This window comes from Calliphora vicina, chromosome 4 (assembly GCF_958450345.1).
Source record: "Calliphora vicina chromosome 4, idCalVici1.1, whole genome shotgun sequence".
NCBI classification, from domain to species: Eukaryota; Metazoa; Arthropoda; class Insecta; order Diptera; family Calliphoridae; genus Calliphora; species Calliphora vicina.
Window position 1 is genome coordinate 52,426,330 of NC_088783.1, and position 23,965 is coordinate 52,450,294.

General features: G+C 33.0%; 3 protein-coding genes across 3 annotated transcripts in view; all 3 read left to right on the plus strand.

Moving 5' to 3' along the window:
- Positions 1-3,349: 3,349 nt before the first annotated feature.
- On the plus strand, positions 3,350-8,535 carry Ir8a (Ionotropic receptor 8a). The gene is made up of 9 exons (XM_065506951.1): positions 3,350-3,422; positions 3,513-3,686; positions 3,742-4,121; positions 4,188-4,367; positions 4,431-4,811; positions 4,868-5,370; positions 7,260-7,616; positions 7,681-7,930; positions 7,995-8,535. Exons 1-9 carry the CDS (start codon positions 3,350-3,352, stop codon positions 8,484-8,486), a joined length of 2,790 nt encoding a protein of 929 aa, XP_065363023.1. The 3' UTR covers positions 8,487-8,535.
- A 1,010-nt stretch (positions 8,536-9,545) lies between these two features.
- On the plus strand, positions 9,546-11,638 carry LOC135957860 (alpha-soluble NSF attachment protein). Its single transcript, XM_065508667.1, has 5 exons — positions 9,546-9,797; positions 10,166-10,349; positions 10,675-10,953; positions 11,020-11,193; positions 11,258-11,638. Exons 1-5 carry the CDS (start codon positions 9,706-9,708, stop codon positions 11,405-11,407), a joined length of 879 nt encoding a protein of 292 aa, XP_065364739.1. The 5' UTR covers positions 9,546-9,705; the 3' UTR covers positions 11,408-11,638.
- An 878-nt stretch (positions 11,639-12,516) lies between these two features.
- The window catches only part of Vav (Vav guanine nucleotide exchange factor), a 108,606-nt gene continuing 97,157 nt past the window's right edge, over positions 12,517-23,965 (plus strand). The window contains exon 1 of the mRNA XM_065506706.1: positions 12,517-13,663. Within this exon, the coding sequence (XP_065362778.1) occupies positions 13,343-13,663 (321 nt within the window). The 5' untranslated portion in view covers positions 12,517-13,342. The remainder of the gene's footprint in view (positions 13,664-23,965) is intronic.

Consider the following 23,965-nt stretch of genomic DNA (forward strand, 5'->3'; position numbering starts at 1 on the left):
CTACCATGAAATCGGTTTAAGAACGATACCGGGTGAAGGTAGATTCCGCAGAAAGGAAATGGCCAGTGTAAGGAGATCAAAATGTAGGAGAATAGGAATGAAACTCAAACTCCTGACCAAACTGCGGTAAGGGCATATGGATATCGAAAGCTGGATACACCGACTATACTAAAGACCTGGAGACAATATTTTCTTAATTTATTTGCGGTAATGATTGACCATATATAGTTGAGGTGTGCATATGGATATCGAAAGCTGGATACACCGACTATACTGAATATTTGGAGACAATATTTTCTTAATTTATTTGTGGTAATGATTGACCATATATAGTTGATATATAGTTGCTCTTATGTCGGCACTTGTCCGACATAAGTGCAAAAATTAAGAGTGATATATTCGGCTGTGCCGGATCTTATATCCCCTTCTCCAAAGTATAATTTAATATTTTAAAAAAATTTTTGTTAAAAAAAATTTTTGTGACAAAAATTTGATGAATCAAAATTTGGTAAATAAAGAGTGTCGCAGTCGAGAAAGTGGTCAAAAACTTAGAAGAAACTGGGTCGGTTACGGACCAGTCGGTATCTTGAAAACATTGCTGCTGTAAACGAGAATGTCGCCGAAAACAACAATTCGGCATCGTTCTCACAAAGTACTACGCAGCGAATTTTGACAAAAGATCTCATCCTTCATGCGTACAAAATGCATCTTACTCAGAAACATAAACCAGCAGACCATGGAAAGCGCCGGCAATTCTTCGATGAAGAGCATTTCCATCTGAATGACTTCGTGAATAAATTGTGGAATTTGGGGCTCAGAAAAACCTCATGTAATCCATGAGAAACAAATGTACCCACAACGAGCAACTGTCTGCTACGGATTTTGGTCAGGTGGCGTGATTGGGCCTTACTTTTTTGAAGAGGAGGTCGAAATTGCAGTGACTGAACGGCATTCGTTAATAATAATGGAATTCTTGTGACCTCAACTAGACAGCATTGATCTGTTTGCTGCGGATTTTGATCAGGTGGCGTGATTGGGCTTTACTTTTTTGAAGACAATGTCGAAATTGCAGTGACTGAACGGCATTCGTTAATAATAATGAAGTTCTTGTGACCTCAACTAGACAGCATTGATTTGGGCGACAAGTGGTTTCAGCAAGACGGCGACACCTGCCACACCGCGCATGCAACAATCGATTTATTGTAGCAACGATTTCCAGAAAAAATTATCATGCGATTTAACTACATGCAATTTTTTTTTCTCTGGGTTCTTTATCATAGGTCCCATTGTGATACCAAAAACGAAGATCAGAAGAAAGAGTTTTTAAACAAACCACGAAGAAGCCATTTATCTTTTTGATGAGCACCCCCTATACATCCGTATGGTCGTGCCTAGGATTTCGGATCCTTGGTCCACTAGAAATCGACAGGTTAGGTTAGATTAAACAGTATATTCTACGTCATAGTGACACACTTGTGTCCATAATAATCAGTCCCCTTGTGATCCCTGAAAAGGTTGGAAATTATTAGTACAACATTTTTTATTGATTCTTTAACCAAACCATTTAATCGCACGAATGAAGGGATTTGTCCTACTGATGTCCACCCTCTATTGGTTCGTCAGATCGTGCAAAAAGAACCACCTAACATCCTGGATCTCAGATACTCTAGGGCAAGACAATTGCAGAGAACCCTCTCCTCGTTGTGACAACTTCTACAGAAGACGTTAAACGGGAGATTCAATCTCCTAGTATGCAATTTGAACAAACAGTGACCTGTGGTCGCCGCTACTAGAACCCATGTAATATTCGTCATAGTAGTCGATTAACGAGAATTACATACAGGACATATTGCTCTGATTGTTCCAAAAGTATTCTCTGTGAACCATCTTGTTTGTGCATAATAGCACAGTCAATATGAATCGGCACTCCGACAAATAAATTTCCGCTTCTATGAGCGTGAAATGATTACCTGGTACACATTGGTGCCCAGTTATCCAAGTGTAGAATGTCCAGTTAGAGTCGTAGTGTAGAATTTCTCGCCATATCGTTGGGAGATTACAAAATGACATTACAAGAGTAATTGTTGTATAAACAGCCCTTATAGATTTCAAGACAGCCTGTCATCAGTATAAATTCGAATATCAACCCCGTACTTCCGATAAAACCTTAACCAATTTTCAGCCCTTTTAATGACCGAAATTTCGTCATGCAGAACATTACATTGGTCCGGAAGTCCAAACCACACACCAAGTTCGTGCAATATAAAATCCACCGCTCACATCTTTCCTCTTCTTTGAACCATATGGGAATCTCATATATTCACCCTTATCGTGGTTGGCGTATTTGTTTTACGTCTACGACAGTTTCGTACTAGTTTAAAGAAACAGGTTACATTTTATCTTTAATCTAGCACGAAACTGTCGTAGGCATAAAACACATATGCCACATAAGGTGTATTATTTTGTCCAGTCGTGATCAGAACGTTCAATAATCAATATTGTCCGGAATTTCCATCAATCTATCAAACGTGGTTGCATGTCCATTATTATTAGTGAGGCTTCAAGCACTACCATCCATATGATATTTTGTGTAGCCCTAAACTTCATCAGGCTACATATGAAGCCAATTATCGAGTTTGATAAGATAACAACTACATCGCCAGGGACCATTAAGGCCCTTCCGTGCCATTTCGCTAACTACTCTCACACACATTGAACTTTCGGATAAATTAAGTTTCAAACTATTTAAACGAGGCTGTATATATGGATATATGGTACCTAAACCGAATTAGAAGGGACCAATACCGACAATAGATCATTTGGCCGCGAGGTCTATCCTTCGTGACGAAGGGTTCTCAATCTACACTATTTTATTTTCTCTGAAGAACTTGGCGTCTTGGTCTCTCTTAGATAGCCCGTCACCAGCACCAGTTTAATGTCATAAATACAACCACAAGAAGAATGCGGGAATTTAATCTCGAAACTTCAACAATTAATATCTCGACTTGTCTTCTCGACTAATAACACCATGTCGAGTTAATATGAGTTCCAGGTCATGTTTTGAATAAGACTAACTAAAAGTCCAATCTGTGAATTGCCCTATTTACTGTATGTAAGTGTAATGCTATTTTTATTTAAAAATCACAACAAATTACATTGTTATTAATAAATCATTAAATATGTTGGTGCAACTGCTGCAATGGATTGCAATGCATGACAAAATATGAAATCCTTTTGTAAGACAATCATATGCAAAATAAATAATTCACGAAATTATTATACGAATTTAGAGTGATTATATTTGATTTTATTGCTGAACAATTATTTCTGAGGCAAAAGTTGTAGGAAAATGTCTTTTATAAGAGGAGCGCTTGTTCTTTGGAGTTTTTTAACTATAGTAAAGTGCAATGATTTGAATATCGGTAAGATATAAATAAAGCGGTCCTTAATAAATTATATAAGCGATATATTTTAAGAGAGATAATAAGCTGATATTATAAAATGTATTTCAGTATTTTGGGTAGAACCTGTTCAAAAGGATATTTACTCCGATATTAATGCAGCTTTGAAAGAAGTCGATAATTTACATTTAGAATCGGAAATAACCGATGCCGTAATGGTTGTGGAATCGCCGGGAGGAGATAACAATGATGCCGAAGAAGTTAATAATAGAAATATGAAAACTTGTAAGATCAAACAATCAGTGTAAAGATGGATATTGAATCACAGTTTTACTTGTAGTTTGTGATATTTTATCTGCTTTGGAAGTTTCGGTTATATTGGATTTCACCTATCATCCCTGGCATCAAGGTTTGGACTATGTGCAATCCCATAATATACCCTATTTGAGAGTGGATCGTATGCTGAAACCATTTTTACACGCCTTTAGTGAATTTCTAATCCAGAAGGGGGGCAACGATGTTGTATTAATTTTACAAAATGAACAAGATAGAATGGAGGCTTTATTACAAGTGGTTGAGGGATATCCATTTCGTACATTGATAATGAATGCGGCCGATAATGATGTTGATATTGTGCAACGTTTGAAAGATTTACGACCCAGTCCTTCATACTATGCAATATTTGCCAAGGGTACAAATATGAATACAATTTATGAAAAGGTAATCCTCATGATAAGGGCCTTGAGTAGTGATGTAATTGTAATATTTTGTTTGATATATTTATAGCTCTCCAATGGAAATGTATTTTTGCGCAATACTGAATGGCATTTGATATATTTGGATACCAAGGATAGAGTATTTAAGTACAAAAAACAGGTGGAAAAGACCAATAAATTTGGTTTAAATCCCAGATCCATTTGCCGATCTATGCTGATGAAGGATGCCTATTGTTTAAGTGGTTTCACTGTAAGTTTTTGTGTATGGGTTTTTTTAATTCTTTTAACTAAATTATTATCTTGTGGTTTAAAGTTGCAACGAGCTTTGTTATTGGAGATTTTCCGCAGTTTAATTGATATTAGACAATCAAATTTAGATTGGTTAAAACCTTTGGCAGCCGAGTGCAATAGCACCAGCGAGGAAGCTGATCCATTTATTTCAAACTTTGAAATTTTAGATCATTTTCGTTTAACGAATTTTATGAGTTTTGCTACAACAAATGCTAACAATCAATTTGATGATGAAGTGGAAGTTATACCACCCCTAACGTATAATGTGAATATGACCATAACTTTTTATTCCAGTGAGCATGATGCCGTAACCGATTTAGCTGATTGGCAAAATGGTGAATTAAAAAAACGTATACCAACTATAAATCCATCCAAAAGATTTTTTCGTATAGGCACAACAGAGGTAAATATGAAAACCTTAACAACTCTATATCATCTATCTATATAAACTTTTTACAGGCCATACCCTGGAGCTATTATCGTCGAGATCCTCAGACCGGTGAAAAGATTTTAGACTCTAACGGTAATCCCACATGGGAGGGGTTTTGCATTGATTTCATAGAAACCTTATCGGAGAAACTAAACTTTGAGTATGAGTTAATCGATCCGGTAAAGGGAAAATTTGGTAAACGTGATGTTGAAACCGGCAAATGGGATGGTATTGTTGGTGATTTGGTAAGTGGTGAAACGGATTTAGCTGTAACAGCTTTGAAAATGTATTCGGAAAGAGAGGAGGTTATTGATTTTATTGCTCCGTACTTTGAACAAACTGGCATATCGATTGTTATGCGCAATCCGGTGAGGCAAACGTCTCTTTTTAAATTTATGACAGTGCTCAGATTGGAGGTATGGTTGAGTATTATAGCTGCCTTGGTTGCCACCGCTGTTATGATCTGGGTAATGGATAAATATTCTCCTTACAGTTCCAGAAATAATAAAGATGCTTATCCATATCCATGCAGGTAGGTGGTACAAGATAATAAAAATTCTATTTTAAACAAGTAAGAAAGTATGGTCGGTCAAGCCCGAACATATAATACCCTACACTAAGTAAAAGAGCAAAAACATTTTTCTTTTAAAATTTCAATAATTCATATTTTTGAGTGATTTTCGGAAGTGGGCCTTATATGGGGGCTATGACCAATTATGCACCGATCACCATGAAATTAGGTCGTGTGATTTGTGTCTATATGAAAGTTTACTATGTTGAATTTTGTGAGTATACCAACATTTTTAAGCGATTTATGCACGTTAAAGTAATTTTCGGAAGCGGGTCTATATGAGAGCTATGACTAATTATGGACCGATCGTAACAAAATTTGATGACATGAATTTTGTATATATAAATCTTATTTGGAGCGCAATTTGTGGAGATACATTTATAAATTAAACATTTATGACCGATAATGTTCAATTTCGGAAGGACATTTGCATGGGGGCTAGGTGAAATAATGGACCGATTTCAGCCAGTTTCAATTGGCTTGGTCCTTAGGCCGAAAAAATAATATGTACCAAATTTGATCGAAATATCTTCATAATTGCGACCTGTACTCTGCGCACAAGGTTTACATGGACAGCCAGACGGACGGACGGACATCATTTAATCGACTCAGAAAGTGATTCTAAGTCGATCGGTATACTATAAGATGGGTGTTAGACTAATATTTTTGGGCGTTACAAACATCTGCACAAACGCATAATACCCTCCCCACTATGGTGGTGTAGGGTATAATTATTCAGATAAGAAGAATTAAGTTTAACTTTTGGGTGTTGCTTTAATGTTCAATAGAAGTAATGAATAAATTAAGACTAAATACCATTTGGGGAAATTCAAAATGCATTCTAGCTTTAGAAATTTGCATTAATATTTGTAGGGTTCCTACACCGTAATCGTCGCCGATAACGAAAACTGAAAAACGTTGGTATTCGTCACCGTCTCGTTTCTGAATTGTTTTCGTTTCAGTTGGATGCGTTGCGGCATCAAACTGATCGTTGCCGATTTCTGAAACGAACTTTTTTTCGGTTCAAATGTATGGAATTTCGTTTTCGGTGCCGATTACGGTGTATGCGGAAACGTAGCTTAAGCTGTGACTCAGAACTTTTATTGTACCCTTCACCTTCGTGAGAAGGGTATATATAAGTTTGTCATTCCGTTTGTAATTTCTACATTTTTCATTTCCGACCCTATAAAGTATATATATTCTGGATCCTAATAGATAGCGGAGTCGATTAAGCCATGTCTGTCTGTCTGTCCGTCTGTCTCTTGAAATCAATTTTCTTCGGGATCCAAATCTTCAATAATTCTGTCAGACATGCATGCGAGAAGTTTGCTATTTAAAATCATCAAAATCGGTCCACAAATGGCTGAAATATGAGGAAAAACCAGGACAACCTCGAGATTTTGACCTATTTCTGACATATATCTGGATTACTAAGTCATTAATATAGACAATATGGATATCTAATGATAGATATTTCAAAGACCTTTGCAATGGCGTATATAAAACCATAGTTGGACCTAAAATTGGTCAAAATCGGAAAAAATATTTTTTAACCCGAATTTTTTTTCACCAAAAGTTTTTTTCGCTGAATAAAAAACAAAAATTTTTTTCCAAAAAATTAAAAAACTGAAAAAATTATTTTGTTTACCTAAAAATATTAAAAATTTTTATTCTGAAGTATAATTTGGTGAAGGGTATATAAGATGCGGCACAGCCGAATATAGCTCTCTTACTTGTTTTTAAAATGTTTACTATTCAATTAAGGGTCTTGAAACTTTCTGAGCCTTTGTTTGAGTAGGATTATACAAATATGTCTCTATATCTCTTTGTTTTTCAATCAAACTCCCTAGAGAATTTACCTTACGTGAAAGTTTCTGGTTTGCTTTGACCTCGTTTACACCCCAGGGTGGTGGTGAAGCTCCTAAGGCTGTGTCAGGACGTATATTGGTAGCGGCTTATTGGCTGTTTGTGGTCTTAATGTTGGCCACATTTACAGCAAATTTGGCAGCCTTCTTAACCGTTGAAAGAATGCAGACTCCGGTGCAATCTCTGGAACAGCTGGCTAGGCAGTCTCGTATAAATTACACTGTGGTGGATGGTTCGGATACCCATCAATATTTTATTAACATGAAATTTGCCGAGGATACACTCTATCGCATGTGGAAGGAATTGGCCCTAAATGCCTCAAGAGATTTTCACAAATTTCGGTAAGTAACATAAATTACATAAAAAGTATTTGTTTAAAAGGTTATATTTTTTTACATTCTTAAGCATTTGGGATTATCCAATCAAAGAGCAATATGGTCATATATTATTAGCTATTAATAGCTCGATGCCAGTTAAGGACACTCAGGAGGGTTTTCGTAAAGTCAATGAACATGAAAATGCCGATTTTGCCTTTATACATGATTCTTCGGAAATTAAATATGAAATAACAAAAAATTGTAATCTAACCGAAGTTGGAGAAGTATTTGCTGAGCAACCCTACGCTATAGCAGTGCAACAGGGATCACATTTGGCTGTTTGTATATTTTACTATTAAATTGTTTTTTTTTTAACTATAAAAATTTCTATTTTAATTTTAGGACGAATTAAGTTTTGCCTTGTTGGAATTGCAAAAGGATCGTTATTTTGAAGAGTTGAAGGCAAAGTATTGGAATCATACTAGTGCCAATTGTCCTTTGTCCGAGGAACAAGAAGGCATTACTTTGGAAAGTTTGGGTGGTGTCTTCATTGCCACACTATTTGGCTTGGGTTTGGCCATGGTCACCTTGGCTTTGGAAGTATTTTACTATAAGAAAAAATTACCCAAAACCTCTATTAAGGGTTCAATTACACAAGTTAAACCTTTGGATACACCACAAAAAGTTATTGATGTTTGGCATACGGTTAAGGAAAAGAAAAATCCAACACCGCCGCCTTCGTTTGAAACGGCTACATTTAGAGGACGCAAAATACCGGATGGCATAACTATGGGTTCGGAATTTAAACCAAGTCGTATGGGCCTGCAAGTACGTCGTCGTGTAGATAGTACAGATACTTTAAAGGATAGCGATTTACCGGCATATGTGGAATAGATGATAATTTTAATTATGCATATTTTTTTCTAAAGCACTTATGATTATTTTGAAATAAATTTTAATGTAGTTTGTTCAATATTTATACTATGGTTCTTAAATTGCAGTAAAATGTTGGTAATATCTGCAAAATCGGTCCTCAATTGGTTGAGATAGGAAAAAGACTTCGGCTATCTCGATGTTTTACACAAAATTTATAAACAAAAATTAAATTTGGAAAGCTCTCAGAAACACAAACTAAAACCACTCAAATCCGTCGTGAATTGTTTTTAAAAAATTTATTTCAAACAATACTTGGACATGCATGCAGCCAGGCGAACGTCACTAAATCTACTTAGCTATCTAAAAGGATCCTAAATATACATATGGGGGAGATTTCATGTCAAGTGAACTTTTGAAATCTATGTCGTCCGATCGGGATGAATGTAATTTAATACCTATTGTTCTTAGCAATATGTGTCCCAAACAGTTTAGATAGCTATTTATTCAATCTTTCAAAAAAAAAATTAAATTTTTTTCAGAAATCAAAAACTTTTTTGACTATTTTTCAAAATGGGACACTTTTTTCTCAAAAGAAAGTTTAGATATTTTCCTTGAAGACCTATTTGGTCGCTTAGTGGGATGCGACTTGGATATCTATTAAAATAAATGTTTTGTAACTCAAAACATAAAATTTTTGACCTTTTTTGCAAAATCGAACTTTTTTTCCAAAATGGGACACTTTAATTTTTGCACAATTGCAAAATCAAAAACTTTTTGGACTTTTTTTTAAAAAATTGGTCCTTTTTTTAATTTTTTTTTTTATCTAAAGATCTATATCGAATTCGCTATCTATAACGATCCCGAATATTTATACTTTGTGGGTTCGTAAATGAAAAATGTAAGAATTACTAATGGAATAATAGTAATAAAAACATTAACTTAAAATTTTATTAATATTTTTAGTTGCTAACTTTACGTACAATTTAACGTATAACGAACGTCATCGATTTTATTGCTAAACTGTGTTCTGAAAACCCTAAATGCTCCTAAAATAAACAACTGTGTGAGATTTCTTCACAGATGTCAATTGAACGACTTTTTTTTTCTTATTATTTACTTTAATTTTCAGCAACGAAACGCAAATATATAAACTTAAATATATATAGAAAAAGTGCAAAATATTGTGAAGTGTTTAATTATTATTGTGAAGAAAGTTATATAAAATAGAATTCCTAAGATGGGAGACAATCAGGAAAAGGCTTTGCAGCTGATGGCCGAGGCTGAGAAAAAGCTGACTCAACAAAAGGGTTTCTTCAGTGCACTATTTGGGTAAAAAAGATCAAAAGTTAACAAAGAACTTGTTTGTGTGTTTATTTATTGGATTTCTATAACAATTTACTAAGCGACTGCTTAATATGTGTAGTTTTTATTGTGTGTGATTTCATTAAGAGACTTGTAGAAAGAAAATTTTTAAAAATTCAAATTGAATTTGTGATAAAGAAAGCTGGCTGATTGATGACAATCATTGATTGTGGTTTTTGGTACCCTACACACTTCTTTGGGAATTTTAAAAGCAGTGTAGTGTTGGTAATCAAAATTGGCTTTGATATAATTATCTCAAAATCCGTTGCATATTGATATGTGTTTTTGAATTTTATATATTTTTTTGTTTGTTTTAATTTAATTTTGTATTTTAGTGGTTCCAACAAATTGGAAGAAGCTATTGAACATTACCAACGCGCTGGTAATATGTTTAAAATGTCCAAAAACTGGACTAAAGCTGGCGAATGTTTTTGTGAAGCTGCAAATTTACACGCCCGCAATGGTAGTCGTCATGATGCTGGAATCGGCTATGCCGATGCCTCAAATTGTTATAAGAAGGTAATTTTTTAGACACTAAGTTTTATTACAAATTCGATTTTAGTAAAGCTAAAGAAATTCAACAAAACGTTTTCTATGAAATAGCTTTTTCACTAAAGAAAAACTTTTTCACTTAAGGGAGGGCTTTTTCACAAAAGTGAAAGCTTTTTTACAATAATGTCTTATACCTTAGCCAATTTTAGTTCAATTTTATCTGGTTTTCAATAGCAGCTGTCAAGAAACAACTACTTTGAATTCTGAATTATGTTGTTTGTTTAAAGATAAATTTATTCATTATTTGTAATTATAATTATTAACAAAGCTAATTAATAAAAATTGTTTATAGGTTGATGTTGAAAAGGCTGTCGAATGTTTATTAAAATCTATAGATATTTACACCGACATGGGACGTTTTACCATGGCGGCCAAATATCACCAAAGCATAGCCGAAATGTATGAAAGTGATCCAAATACTTTAACAAAAACCATACAACATTATGAACAAGCAGCCGACTATTTCAAAGGCGAAGAGTCCGTTAGCTCTGCTAATAAATGTATGCTGAAAGTAGCCCAATATGCTGCACAAATGGAAGATTATGAAAAGGCCATATCGATTTATGAACAGGTATTAAATACATATTAAAATAAATGGCTAAAAAAACATTTAACTTTGATTTGTTTTAAAAATTAGGTGGCTGCCACTTCATTGGAAAGTTCTTTGCTCAAATACAGCGCCAAAGAATATTTCTTTAGGGCCGCTTTATGTCATTTAAGTATTGATTTACTAAATGCCCAACATGCTATAGAGAAATACTCCAATCAATATCCAGCATTCCAAGACTCTAGAGAATATAAATTAATTAAGGTAATAAGGTTTTTTTTATAGTAAACTGTGACAAATTTATATTAATATAATGGTTTTTGTTCAGGTTCTTTGTGAACACTTGGAAGATCAAAATGTGGATGGTTTCACTGAGGCTGTTAAAAACTATGACAGCATTTCACGCCTAGACCAATGGTATACCACTATATTGTTGCGCATCAAGAAGGCTTGTGATGAAGATCCCGATCTGCGATAAAATTATTAAATGCTAAGAATGTTTTTAGACTCCTCCTCTTTAACACTATTATACATGATTATTTATCTACACCGTTTATTTTGTTTGTTGTGTTTTTTTTTTGTATACAAGAGAAAAAAATTTATTAATAATAATTATATACATTTATAATAGTAATAAATAAAAAAAACTGGGATCAGCTGGTCTTGATTTAGTTGTAAAATACTAGTGTCCAAAACCACAAAAAAAGAATGTTATTTATTTGAAATTAAAAGGGGGTTTCATAAACTTTTGGGAAGTTTTTTTTACAGTTTAATGTAATTTTATTGTTAACATTCATTGGCTGAATGACTCACGTAATTACGGATTATAGATGAAAATCTGCAAAATAGTAGAAACGAATACATAGTGGTTGACAATACAATGGAATATTTTACAAATATTCAATTAATAGGTCACAATCCAAAAAACAATTCGGAAGAAATTTGTATATCTTTATTATTTATTAATGGGACGGACGAAACGGAAAATTTTGAAACAAAAATTTATTTTTGAACCATTACTTTCAATATCCTGTGTTCAAAGGAAAGGGAACTTGACGCTGGTGCCACTGGAGCGAAGATTGTCAACATGGAAAAAAATTTATAAACGTAACCTTAAAATTAACATAAACTTATGAAATTTCTTAATTTTTTCTATTGGTAATGTTTTTCAGCTAATGTGAAAAGGCTTTAAAAATACTTTTTCTAACTAACTTACAAGGAAGGACGAAGAAAAGAAGCTTTATTTCACATTTTAAATATAACCTTAAAAAAACAGTACTTTGCTTCTAAATAAACTAGTATAATTAAATTTTAAAGCCCTTCAATTATCTTTAAAGTTTCAAACCCATTTTCTCTTTTTAATTCATTCATAAATCTTATAAAAATATTAAATTATATCATCACTTTCACTTATTACTGCTACAACAACACAATCACACGATAACTGTTTCATAACAATTTTAATTTTCTCTACATCACCCTGTAATTTAGCCACAGAAACTCACATCTCTAATTCTTTATTATGATTATGTCATTTTTGACATTTCTCTCAAACAACCAGTAAGAATTTCTATACAAAACAGAATAGACGATATATTTTTTTTAACATCGCGCAGTGATAATAAAATTAAGTGGAAACAAGTGGAAAAAAATAAAGAAAAAAACAATCAAAAGAAAATTCCTCTGCAGGGAAATTTTCATAGAAATCAAAGAAATTATTTGCAAAAGAGAGTGAAAATTGTAATAAAAGCTATTAAAGGATGTTTTGCCATCAAAAGCTGGGAAACTTTCAACAAGAAAGGACGCCTGGAATTGCTTAAAAAAAATATATATTTTTTTTTGTCGTACAGATTAAGGCAGACAAAAGTTTTAAATTTTTTGTGTTGCTGCTTTTTGATTTGTGATTTATTTGATGATGGTTTTTTTGTATTTGGTGTGTTAAAAAATCTCTAAAAAAACATAAATTGTTTAAATTTATGAAAAAATATGTTTAAAAATTAAACAAAATTAAAAATAAGCTGTTGATTAATTAAAATTTAAATGAAAATAAGTGTAATTAAAACAAATGTTTACTACAATTGTATTTGTTTAATTGTAGTAAAAGTGAGTGAGTGTGTGTGTTCACTATTGTAGTTTTTTTAGCTACTGCTAATAGTTAGTGTTTTTGTTGTTGTTGGTTAAATAAATTCTAAATAATTAATGAGCCACACAGTCAACCAACCATATTTAGTAACAAAAAAATATCTAAATTTCTAAAAATACTTGTTCCAAAAAAATAAAGCAAACAAAAATTGATAAAAGAAAACATTTGTTATTAAACTCCTCCCCTGACCCTGCTGCTAATAAGAAATTGGCCTCCCTTTATCCATTTAACTTTCTTAAAAAAAACTAACTGTCTTGCTTAATTGTTATCATGGCCAACAATAGTTCAGGATCTAGTGTGGGTTCTGCAGCAGCTGCTTCGGGCGTTGCCACTATGGCAACGGGAGTTAGTGGTGCTGTAGCTGCCGCTTTAAACAATTCCTCGAATAGTGATTTGTGGCGTGAATGTGTGGATTGGCTAACGCGCTGCCAAATTATACAACCCGATCACATGGCCAATGCTCCCACCTCAGAAATACGTGTCTTGGCCTTGACTTTACGCGATGGCGTGTTGTTGTGTAATCTGGTGATGCATTTGGACGCCACCTGTATGGATGCCAGCCAAATGAATAGGCGACCACAAATGGCTCAGGTAAGTCTTTTGATATATTTCTAAAATAATCAGCCCAATCATGAATAAAAAATCAGTGGGAGTTTTTTGACTTTTCCCATTTTTAACACTGAATTTGAATAGGAAAAATGGGAAAAGGGAAAAAACTACCGCGGATTTTTATACCCTTCACCTTCGATAACGTGTCCGTCTGTCTGTCAATCTGTTGAAATCAACTTTCAAAAGACCCCAAATAACTTACATACACGATTCATACATCAATATCTCCGGAATTGTTTCGGCTCGGTCGCTATTTAAAATCGAGAAAATCGGTCCACAAAGGAAAAAAACCAGGACAACCTCGATTTTTGACCTATACTAAGTCATTAATATAGACAATATAGATATCTAATGATAGATATTTCAAAGACCTATGCAACGACGTATATAAGAACATAGTAAGTTGGATCTACAATGGGTCAAAATCGGAAAAAAAATTTTAATCCGAATTTTTTTTTACCAAAAGTTTTTTTTTTCATTAAATATTAAAAAAATTGAAAAAATAAAAAAAAATTTTAAAATTTAAAAAATTGGAAAAAAAAAATTTTTCCAAAAAATAAAAAAAACAACTTTGGAAAAAAAAATATTTGTTTACCTAAAATTATATACATATATGTTGGTCTTTTACTTGTTTATTCATGATAGGGCTGTATTTATATTTAGTTTAATTAATAAATTTGTATTAAAATAAAAAGAAACCATAAATTCATAATTTAAAACATAATTTTAGATAGATTTTTATACAGATTATGTTGTAAATGAGATTATGTTCATATTCGAGAAACTAAAAATCTGTTTTATAAAGTTTGTGAAAAACTCTAAAACCTATATTGGCTGTACTTTCCTGGATTTTTTAAAACTAAATTAAGCCAAATACTTGTAGAATGTATCAAATAATCATTCAGAATTCAATAATGTAAATACTTTTATTAAAAAATTTTAGTGTTTCGAAAAAGTTAAATCTGCAGAATATTCGTAAGTCGTTTCGAAAGACTACTTAATTTTTCAAAACAAAATTATTTTAAACCAGTATTATTGTGATTATTTTCTCTAAATATGAATATCCTTAAAGTATTTAAATTGTTTTTATATTAAGTCGGCCCTCTAGCAATGTTAATTTTCCTGCATTAATCTGAGAAGATAATTGTAAACTGTTTTCTTTTAATATTTATTTGGGAGCTATGACAAATTATGGATTATTAGCCATAAAATAAGTTGGCGTGAAAAGACATTTGTACGACAAAATATTAAAAATAATAAAAAAGTAAAATTTGTAAAAAGTTTTTTTTTTATATTTGCGAAGTAATTAAGTACAATATTATTCAGAAAAAATTTGTGCCGCGAGGAGGGAATACTTTTATTTCATCAGGCAATCTTTCGTCAGGCAATTTCTAGGTTTTCACTTTTTAGGACTTCTAAAAGACCTGTTTACACAGTCTTTATAATTCGATAGTCATTCCTCCGCAACTTCTCTAAGAATGTTTTCTAGAAGTTGTATGAATCTCCTTCTAATAACAAGTGATTGAAAACAAAAAGTATATATCAAACAATTAAATACTCAGCAACATCCTAAGAAGACTTCTTGTCCCCCAATTACACGCGTGTAAAAATTAAATGATTTTGCAATGCGGCTGGCTGTCTTTTAGACTGCAAAATAAGGCCGTTTTACTGCTTTTTTTTTCTCGGTGACTGAGTATGAAGAATCTGCACAATATAAATGCAACTAAAGATGGACATTCTAAGAGAATGGAAATTCTAAACTGTATAAACAGTTTTGAAATATTATATCATTATCTTAATAGAGAAAGGCCCTAACAAATATTTTCCGTATTTTACATAAGAAGGAAATAACGTAATAAAACTGAAAGTTTTGTGTTTGCGATTTTTGTTTAATATAGATTTTTAAAAAGGTCTTCAACCAATTTAATGTTGTGGAATTTTATTTTATCAATGGAGTATTTGGATTATCTATCGAAGTATGGAAAAAACTCAATTTAGGAAAAAAACGACTTAAGGTTTTTCTATATTAAGGTAACGATATACATATTTGTTTCTTTTTACTTCGTGAGAAGGGTATATATAAGTTTGTCATTCCGTTTGTAATTTCCACAATATAATATTCCGACCCTATAAAGTATATATATTCTGGATCCTTATAGATAGCGGATAACATGCCCCTCTGTCTGTCTGTCTGTTGAAATCAATTTTCTGCAGACTCCAGATACATTCGTGATCCAAATCTTCAATAATTCTGTCAGACATGTTTTCGAGAAGTTTCCTATTTAAAATCAGCAAAATCGGTCCACAAATGGCTGAGATATGAAGAAAAAACCATGACAACCTCGATTTTTGACCTATATATGGATTACAAAGTAATTAATATAGACAATAAGGATATAATCTAATGATAGATATTTCAAAGACCTTTGAAATATCACGAATTTGAAAAAACCAAAAAAAAATTTTAAATTAAAAAAAAAAATTTAAATTTAAAAAAAAAATTAAAATAACAATTGGAAAATTTTTTTTTACAAAAAATTAAAAAAAAAAAATTTTGTTTACCTAAAAATATTTAAAATTTGTATTTGAAGTATAATTTGGTGAAGGCTATATAAGATTAGGCCGAATATAGCTCTCTTAATTTTTTATTTTTTTTTTTTAATTTATCACTTCCACGTGTGAGAAGTCCTCACTTTTCGTCGACTGCCCTGAGTATTCCAGTCTACGGATTGTCCAGCTATGTCAGTGGGTTCTTTGAGTAGTGTATGACCAATCCAATTTCTGCTTGCGAATTTGTATCGATTTGTTCATTAGATTCCATTCGGAACCGTATATTCGTGATTGTTCTAGGCCATAATATTTGGAGTGTTTTCCTTAAACATTTGTTTACACAAACTTGTATGGATAATAATGAACTATTGATTATATACATATTCTTGTGAATATTATCTGAGTGATTAAATGGTTTTATTTATGGAATATCTTATATTAATGAATATACTGAATTAGAAGTAGTAAAACTTCAATTAAAATCAAAATTTAAAATATTATTGTACAAAACAGTTTTCCCAAATCCAGCGATCAAATCGGGTATAGACGTCTATATTTTCTTTTCTTTCCTTCACAACTCCATTTAGGGACACGTTCGAAATCTATACATATATTTCCAAGATTTCGGAATGGGGTTTGCTACATGAACAATGTAGTGTAATTATCCAGGCTGAGACTTCGGTCATAAAAAGTGCGGTAGACTGATTACGGTACTACAAGTTATTCGGTGAGAATATCCAAATTTGTACCACCAGTAAACCTGCTATTAAATATCTCTAGTGTTTACTCATCCAGTTCGCTATATAAATGCCAAGTTTTCTATAGAAAATTTATTGCTCTCGAACAACATCAAAAATACAGATTATTTGAATTGTCTCTAGTCATTCTTTCGTTACTTTTCTTTCTATTTCTATAATCTCATGAAAACTTTTAATACATTCCCTCTCTAAATAACATTCTTACAAATCTATATCAATGTAACAGTTATGATTTCGTAATACAATTTAACAACTAAAAAAAAAAAACAAATTATCAATGGAATTACAAGTGCTATTCATACAAAATGACAACAAGTACTCTGGTATTAAAACATCAAAATCATTTATCTTCTCTTAAAAGTCAAAATAAATGATAGTCAAGTTCCACATAGAAAGAACAAGAAGACACACAAAAAATGTCAACTGTTAAATAAATATTTACTAAAATAAGGTAAACAAACAGACAAAATGGCATTTAGTCTCCAAACACAACAAAACTATAGCACCACCACCAACAAAAACATACTCAATCATACATACAAACATACGCATTCAACCACAAACACCCCACAGAGAATAATCGATGATAAGAGGGCGGCATAAGAGATGATATGATGGAGAAGATGGCGACGATGTTGAGGGGGTAGAAGAAGAAATGTTTGTTTGATTCTTTAACAAAATTCTGACACATTAACCTTTGTACGCGAGAATAGGGCATGAAAACATACAAATTTGTACTACAGCAGCCACAACGACAACAAAAAACATACGCATCATAGCATAACTAATAAGATCTTGCTGGTACAACATGTAAGGACTTTAATGGTCAGGCCTTTTTAAGAGATTCAGTGGATACTGTTATCTGACTTCCCTAAGAAGGTATTTTTAAAGATATTGTTCTGAAGACACCTTATTAAAAAGCAATGAAATTGTAATTTATAAGATTTTCTCAAGTTGTTAGCGAAATAAGGCCTTCTGAATGGCCTCATCCTTGTTCTGCTGGAAATAAATGAAAAGATTCCATAAATTTTTACTTATGTTGATACAAACATATTCTTACATACTTCCCTACTTTAAAAATACTGTCTAGAATAATAAAATTGATATTTATTGATGTGATGTTTGAGAATTAAATTAAGAAATATATAGAGTGATTGAAACTAATAGACGCATAAATATTTGCTGAATTAATAAAAGATAAACATATGTTTGAAGTGGAAATTTTTCTTTAAAAAGGACAACGAAAAATGGCTATGTGAAGTGTTAATAAATACAAAAAAATTCTTGGACACAATTTTTGACCCGCAAGAATTCTTTAATGCCTATAAGCAGTTCACTTGTGATATCCTAAAGGATAATGTTGTGGTACTTCATATGTTAGTATGCGATTCGCCGTCCCCCTAATTTCCAGTCTCGATAGATCCGCAAGGTGGTAGATCGTGGAATTGTCGAAGTCCGAGTAACCGTTAAAGCTTGCCACACACGGAATGATTTGTTCGCCTGATTTGTGATTGAAAATTTTCAATTACTTGTGATTTTGTGCACGCACAGCCCCATTAACAAGTCGAACAAGAACAAATCGCACTCACAAATCATGCGTGTGTGGGCAGCTTAATTGGGATGAAAACAGATAAGCTGATCAACGATTTCCTCAACATCTTCATTATGACAAATTCTTAAAAAAATAATTAGAAGAAATATTTAAAATAAAAGCTTCCAACACAGTCGCAGATTTGGAATGTTCACAGGGATATTAGGTAGACATTTGCACCGCCAGTAAACCCATATTTCCATGTCTCCACAGTACTGAGCCTGACCATTTGATTTAGAGCCAACTGTTTGGCCATGAATTCTTAAACTTTTTTATAAGCATTTCTGGATTTCAATTGAAGTTTTACTACTTTCACCTCTTCTAAAGAGGCCTTAAATTAAAGCACTTAATTTGATCATACAAAAATAAAATTCAAGTATTGGGTGCATGACTTAAAAATACAATGGTCATTGTTAGCTGTGATCTTTTCCCATCTATTTGGCAACATACGGTTTCTGCTCCAAAAGAACTGCTCATCTTTCGAAGCCAATAACGAATAAAGCCAATTTCGGATACTCTATCCTGAAGTGAAGCGTATCCTAGAGAGAGCGTTCTGCATCGATCGAAACAAATAGTAGTTGGACGGGGAAAGGTCTGAACTATAAGGCGGGTGAGGCAAAACTTCCCAATCACTTCTTTCTAAATCATTTCAAACAGGTAAAGCAGCATGTGGCCGAGAGTTATCATAATGGAATATTACGGTTTCATGACTGGCCGCATATTTTGGATGTTTTTCGGCCAATACTAGCTTGAAACGAATCAGTTGCATTCGGTACAGGTTCCCTGTGTTGATCTGGCCTGATTTCAACAGCTCAATATAGATATGACCCTTTTGGTCCCACCAAATAAAGAGCGCCATGGATATTTGGCTTTGGTATCTATTCTGCTGCTTGGCCGGGCTTCACATACTATCTCTTGTGCTTCGGGTTATCGAAATGGATTTTTTATCGCAAGCAATGATTTGGTTTAAAAATTGTCTTCTTTTATAGGGTTCAAGTATCATTTCGAAAATGCAAAATCGTCTTTCAAGGTCTCTCGGCTTCAATTCGAATGGTACCCAATTTCCCTATTTTTGGATGAATCCTGCAGCTGGCAAACGCTTTGAAATTGCTGCTTGAGTAGCTCCCAATGATTTTGCAATCTCTTGTTGAGTTTGACAACAATCTTCATGGAGTAATGCCTCCAATTCATGTTCTTCAAACTTTTTTGGCTGGCCTGGGCGACTTGCGTTTCAAAATCACCACTTCTGAGCCGCACAAACCATCTCTCGCACGTTGAACATGATGAAAAACATTTACCATAAGCTTTGGTGAGCTTCTGCGGCACTTTTATTCAAATTAATAAAGTAAAGTAAAACTTCTCGCATATGACGATAATTCTTAGGTAATCACATGTCTTCAGTTCCAAAAAAGATTCAATATCTTACACTGTATCCGATAGTATTCTGGGAGAGTTCACAACACTATTGTTGATAATCAATAGTTCATTATTATCCATACAAGTTTTAGTAAACAAATGTCTGAGGAAAATATTCCAAATATACTGGTCTTGGATGTTCGCAAATATACGGAACTGAACGAAATCTAATCAATAACAAGTAGAAATTCGCAATCGGAAAACATTTTGGATTGACCATACACTACGCCAAGAACTCAGTGACATTGCAAGACAAGCCACAGACTGGAATCTGCAAGGCAGGGCATGGAAGTGTCTAATTAATATTGAAATATCCCAACTATAACGTAGATGGAATGAAATAATGTATTATGCATCAGATCGAATGTATTGGACAAATATAGTTACGATACTATGCTCCTTATAGGAGTAACAAAAAAAAAAAAAAACAAATATATAATAGTTCATTTTGAGGTGGTGGGAAGTTTCCAATGCCTGAGGCTTCCATTTATGTAGTTCAAGATTTCCATTCCACCCTTAGAATATCCAGCTCTAGTATCATTTGTATTGTACTGATTCTTCATTCCAACAGTTAAATAGATTTCGTGATTGCATGACATATTGACATAGGAATTCAAAAGTAACTTTTGAGCTTTCGAATTCCTTAATTTCAATTTATATAGTGTTGTAACCTCCTAAAGCCAATAATTCTGTTATGTATTTTTCCAAAATGCTTCACATTTCTTTAAAATAAAACAAACATTTTGTGTAATTCTCTTGCATGAACTGCTTTCATGTAAATATTTGCATTAATCAAATTTACTCGATTTGTTTAAGTTGTAAAAATGTCTTCTTTATTAGGAAATCATTGAAACATTTTGTACGTTTAATAAATATAAACAAAAATATAATGAATTCAACACGTCTACAGCCAGACTGAGCAAAATAAATTTTACCAACTGTAAAATAATAAAAAAAATAAGAAATTGTGTTGCTCACATTTTAAATGAAAATAATTGTTGTTACTTATGGTATTTACATAAATATTTTATTATGATTATCATTATCCATAAAGAGAAACACGTTAAATATTTTGCGCTCAAATTAATTCGTATATATTAAATAAATTACACAAAAATTTTCATTACACAAGTAGGAGATTCGCTGTACAAGTTTTGTTGCTTGGACATTTAACGTTGCAGGGGAAATTTCCAAAAGCCTGATGATCATTTTGTACATAAATTCGTGGTGGAATATCCAAAGAGCTTTGTCACGAAACTCGAACTCCTGATCGTGTAGCATCTCGAATATACTTCTGTTGTTCAGCTCATATTTTTGCAGATAGTCAAGCGGTTAATAAAACCCTAAGGAACGATGAAATAAACTCATACTATAATTGCGAAAATCTTGAGCTAATATGGGTCCCAAACCATCGTGGCACTATCAGAAAAGAAAAGGCGGACAAGCTATACAGGATGGAATTACTTATGGATACCGAGTATTTGGAAAATTTTAAAGCCTTTCCAAGGCTTAAGGATGGACTAAAGCCGTGGACAATAAACGAACATGTCAGAGACTGTCAGAATCGTAAAGTAAAGCAGATCGACCAATATCCTTTGGGAAACCCAAACCTATACAGATCAATGGAGATTCTGAACCTGAATAGGTAAACTCTCAGAAGACCAGTTAATCTTTTAACTGGATACTCAGAGTTGAAGTCTTACGTGTCTCCTATCGGTCTATCCGACAATACGATCTGCTGATCATGTGAGAAATAGAACGAGACACTGGATCATTACCTGTACAATGCCAAACCTGGATGGGCCAAACTGCCCCTTTATTTAACCTTACTTATTCGAGCACTGAATGAAAGAGCCACCTATCGCAAACGGTACGGACAGTAGTTGAGTGTCCAAATACTGGTACAGAATGGTCCTACCACCACTACTAACATTGTACTCGACTCGCGACAGTATCTCAAAACAGCATAGGAATATCCAGGTGTTTACAGAGCAATCTTAGCGACCTCGCTTACGCCGATGAAATATGCTTCCTCGACCACAGACACTCCCACTTATCTTATGGAAAAATATACCCAAGACCAAAGTTATGCAGATAAACACCAACAACAGCCAGCCAATTAAATTCGTGGAAATGTCAATTGACATAACAGCCAATGGAGGTTCAGCCAAATACGGGCCTTTAAAAATATTTGGAGACTCATCAACACATATCTCCAGGAGTTAAAAAATGAGTATATTCAACGCGAGTTCTTTTAAAAGAACTGGAAAACCGGGTTTGTACGTGCATTTAAATGCACATTTTTTAAAATTTTCATTGTTTATTACATGTTATGAAGCTTCTGAACCGTAAAGCGTCAGCTGATAAAAGAAGTTTCTCGTGGTTTAATTGTATATTAGGAATTTACGTTCCGTAATAAAAATTAAACTTTCCAAAAAAAAAAAATTCAGCGTTATCTGGGTTAAAGCAGTGGATGCGAAACTTGGAATGCACCGTGAAGACAGCTGCAAGCATTTATTAATCGCTGCTTGCTAAAAACAACGAAACTCTTTGGGCAATTCCAAATCAAGATGAGGATAGGACACATTCAAGATGATGTTAACCGTGCATCCCTTGTCTGCAATCTGCAGGGATGCTGCAAAAAAGAACGACATGGATGCTGAGGTCAGTGAATGCTGAGGTCATGGAAGCAGGCTACACTTGGCGCGAATTAAAAACCTTGAAAAATCGAAGTACGGTCCCCCTAACCTACTAGGAACTATGGGAAAAACGTATATATTCAGCCTAACCTACTCTGGAAACGTAATAAATTCTGCAGAAATTGTTAGGACGAAGAGGTGTGGCTGCTTCTCTCTTTAGAAGCGCAGGCTATAATATATTTGTGATCAATACTATCTCAAAGATCTTTTACTGATGGATCTAGTTAAATTTACAAAGTCAATGAAAGTATTCAACAACTTTGCCCGTGAACCTCCTACATTTTATTAATTTCTTATTTTATATAGAGAGTATTTGCATATGCTACGCAATGATGTTATTGCACTAAAAATAGAATTAATTTTTTGTAAAAATAAAAAAAAAAATAATGTTTATGTAGCCGTAATAAATTTTGTTTATTTTTTGCTTTGAATGATGATCACTCAACTCTACGCATAAGAAAAATTAAATAAAAGAAATTATTTAACAATTTGTGTTGAATTAAAATACATATTTGCAAACATCATTTAGAAAATTTCGCTTTGCGTTTTATATTCGTTTCATATTAACACAAAAAAGAAAACAATGAAAAAAGAAATAAAAACGAAAGAATAAATAAAACCACTTGTGACTGAGTGCCTGCCTGCCTACCAAACAGCCTGCCAGCCAATTTGCTTGGCAACGAATAAAGAAGAAAAAAACAGTAATTCATTCATTCATCCATCCATCTCCAGCCAACTCTGTCAAATGTTTATCCTGTGTCTGTTATTAGTAACGCTTGTTGATTTCATAAAACCTTCTTTTTTCTCTGTAGTCGTCCTCCTAAAATGTGGATTATTTGTCTGTATGTGGCTGAGTGCCTCTTTTATTGTTTTTGTAATGGTACAGTCCTGTTTGGTGATTATGATGATTGTGGACGAAGAAAAGTTTATTATTAAAAAAAAACAAAACTCACAAAAAGCTTTGTCAATTCGTCATTTCATGTTAATTCTCATTCATGTCTTCTTTATTTTCTTTCTGTTCCTAAATATTTACTTGTATTGTTGTTCGGTGGTGTTTTATTCCTTGTTTTCGTTTTGTAGTAAAACAATATTGTGATATTTATTATTCTCCTGCAAACTGTATTTAATCTAAAAAGGTGGAGCATTAAAGAAAGGAGGCATAACTGCGAGATTACTTGGCCTATTTTGCATTCCATTATAGAAAATCTTCATTTCTTACTATCTGTCATGCTGAAAATACTCTTGTGTTTCGACATACGTCCTATTTTTT

Coding starts and splice junctions, on each gene's coding strand:
- Ir8a (XM_065506951.1), top strand. CDS start 3,350: ATGTCTTTTATAAGAGGAGCGCTTGTTCTTTGGAGTTTTTTAACTATA. Junction 4,812..4,867: donor TTCGTATAGGCACAACAGAG/GTAAATATGAAA, acceptor AACTTTTTACAG/GCCATACCCTGGAGCTATTA. Junction 7,931..7,994: donor AACAGGGATCACATTTGGCT/GTTTGTATATTT, acceptor TTTTAATTTTAG/GACGAATTAAGTTTTGCCTT.
- LOC135957860 (XM_065508667.1), top strand. CDS start 9,706: ATGGGAGACAATCAGGAAAAGGCTTTGCAGCTGATGGCCGAGGCTGAG. Junction 9,798..10,165: donor TTCTTCAGTGCACTATTTGG/GTAAAAAAGATC, acceptor TTTGTATTTTAG/TGGTTCCAACAAATTGGAAG. Junction 10,350..10,674: donor CCTCAAATTGTTATAAGAAG/GTAATTTTTTAG, acceptor AATTGTTTATAG/GTTGATGTTGAAAAGGCTGT.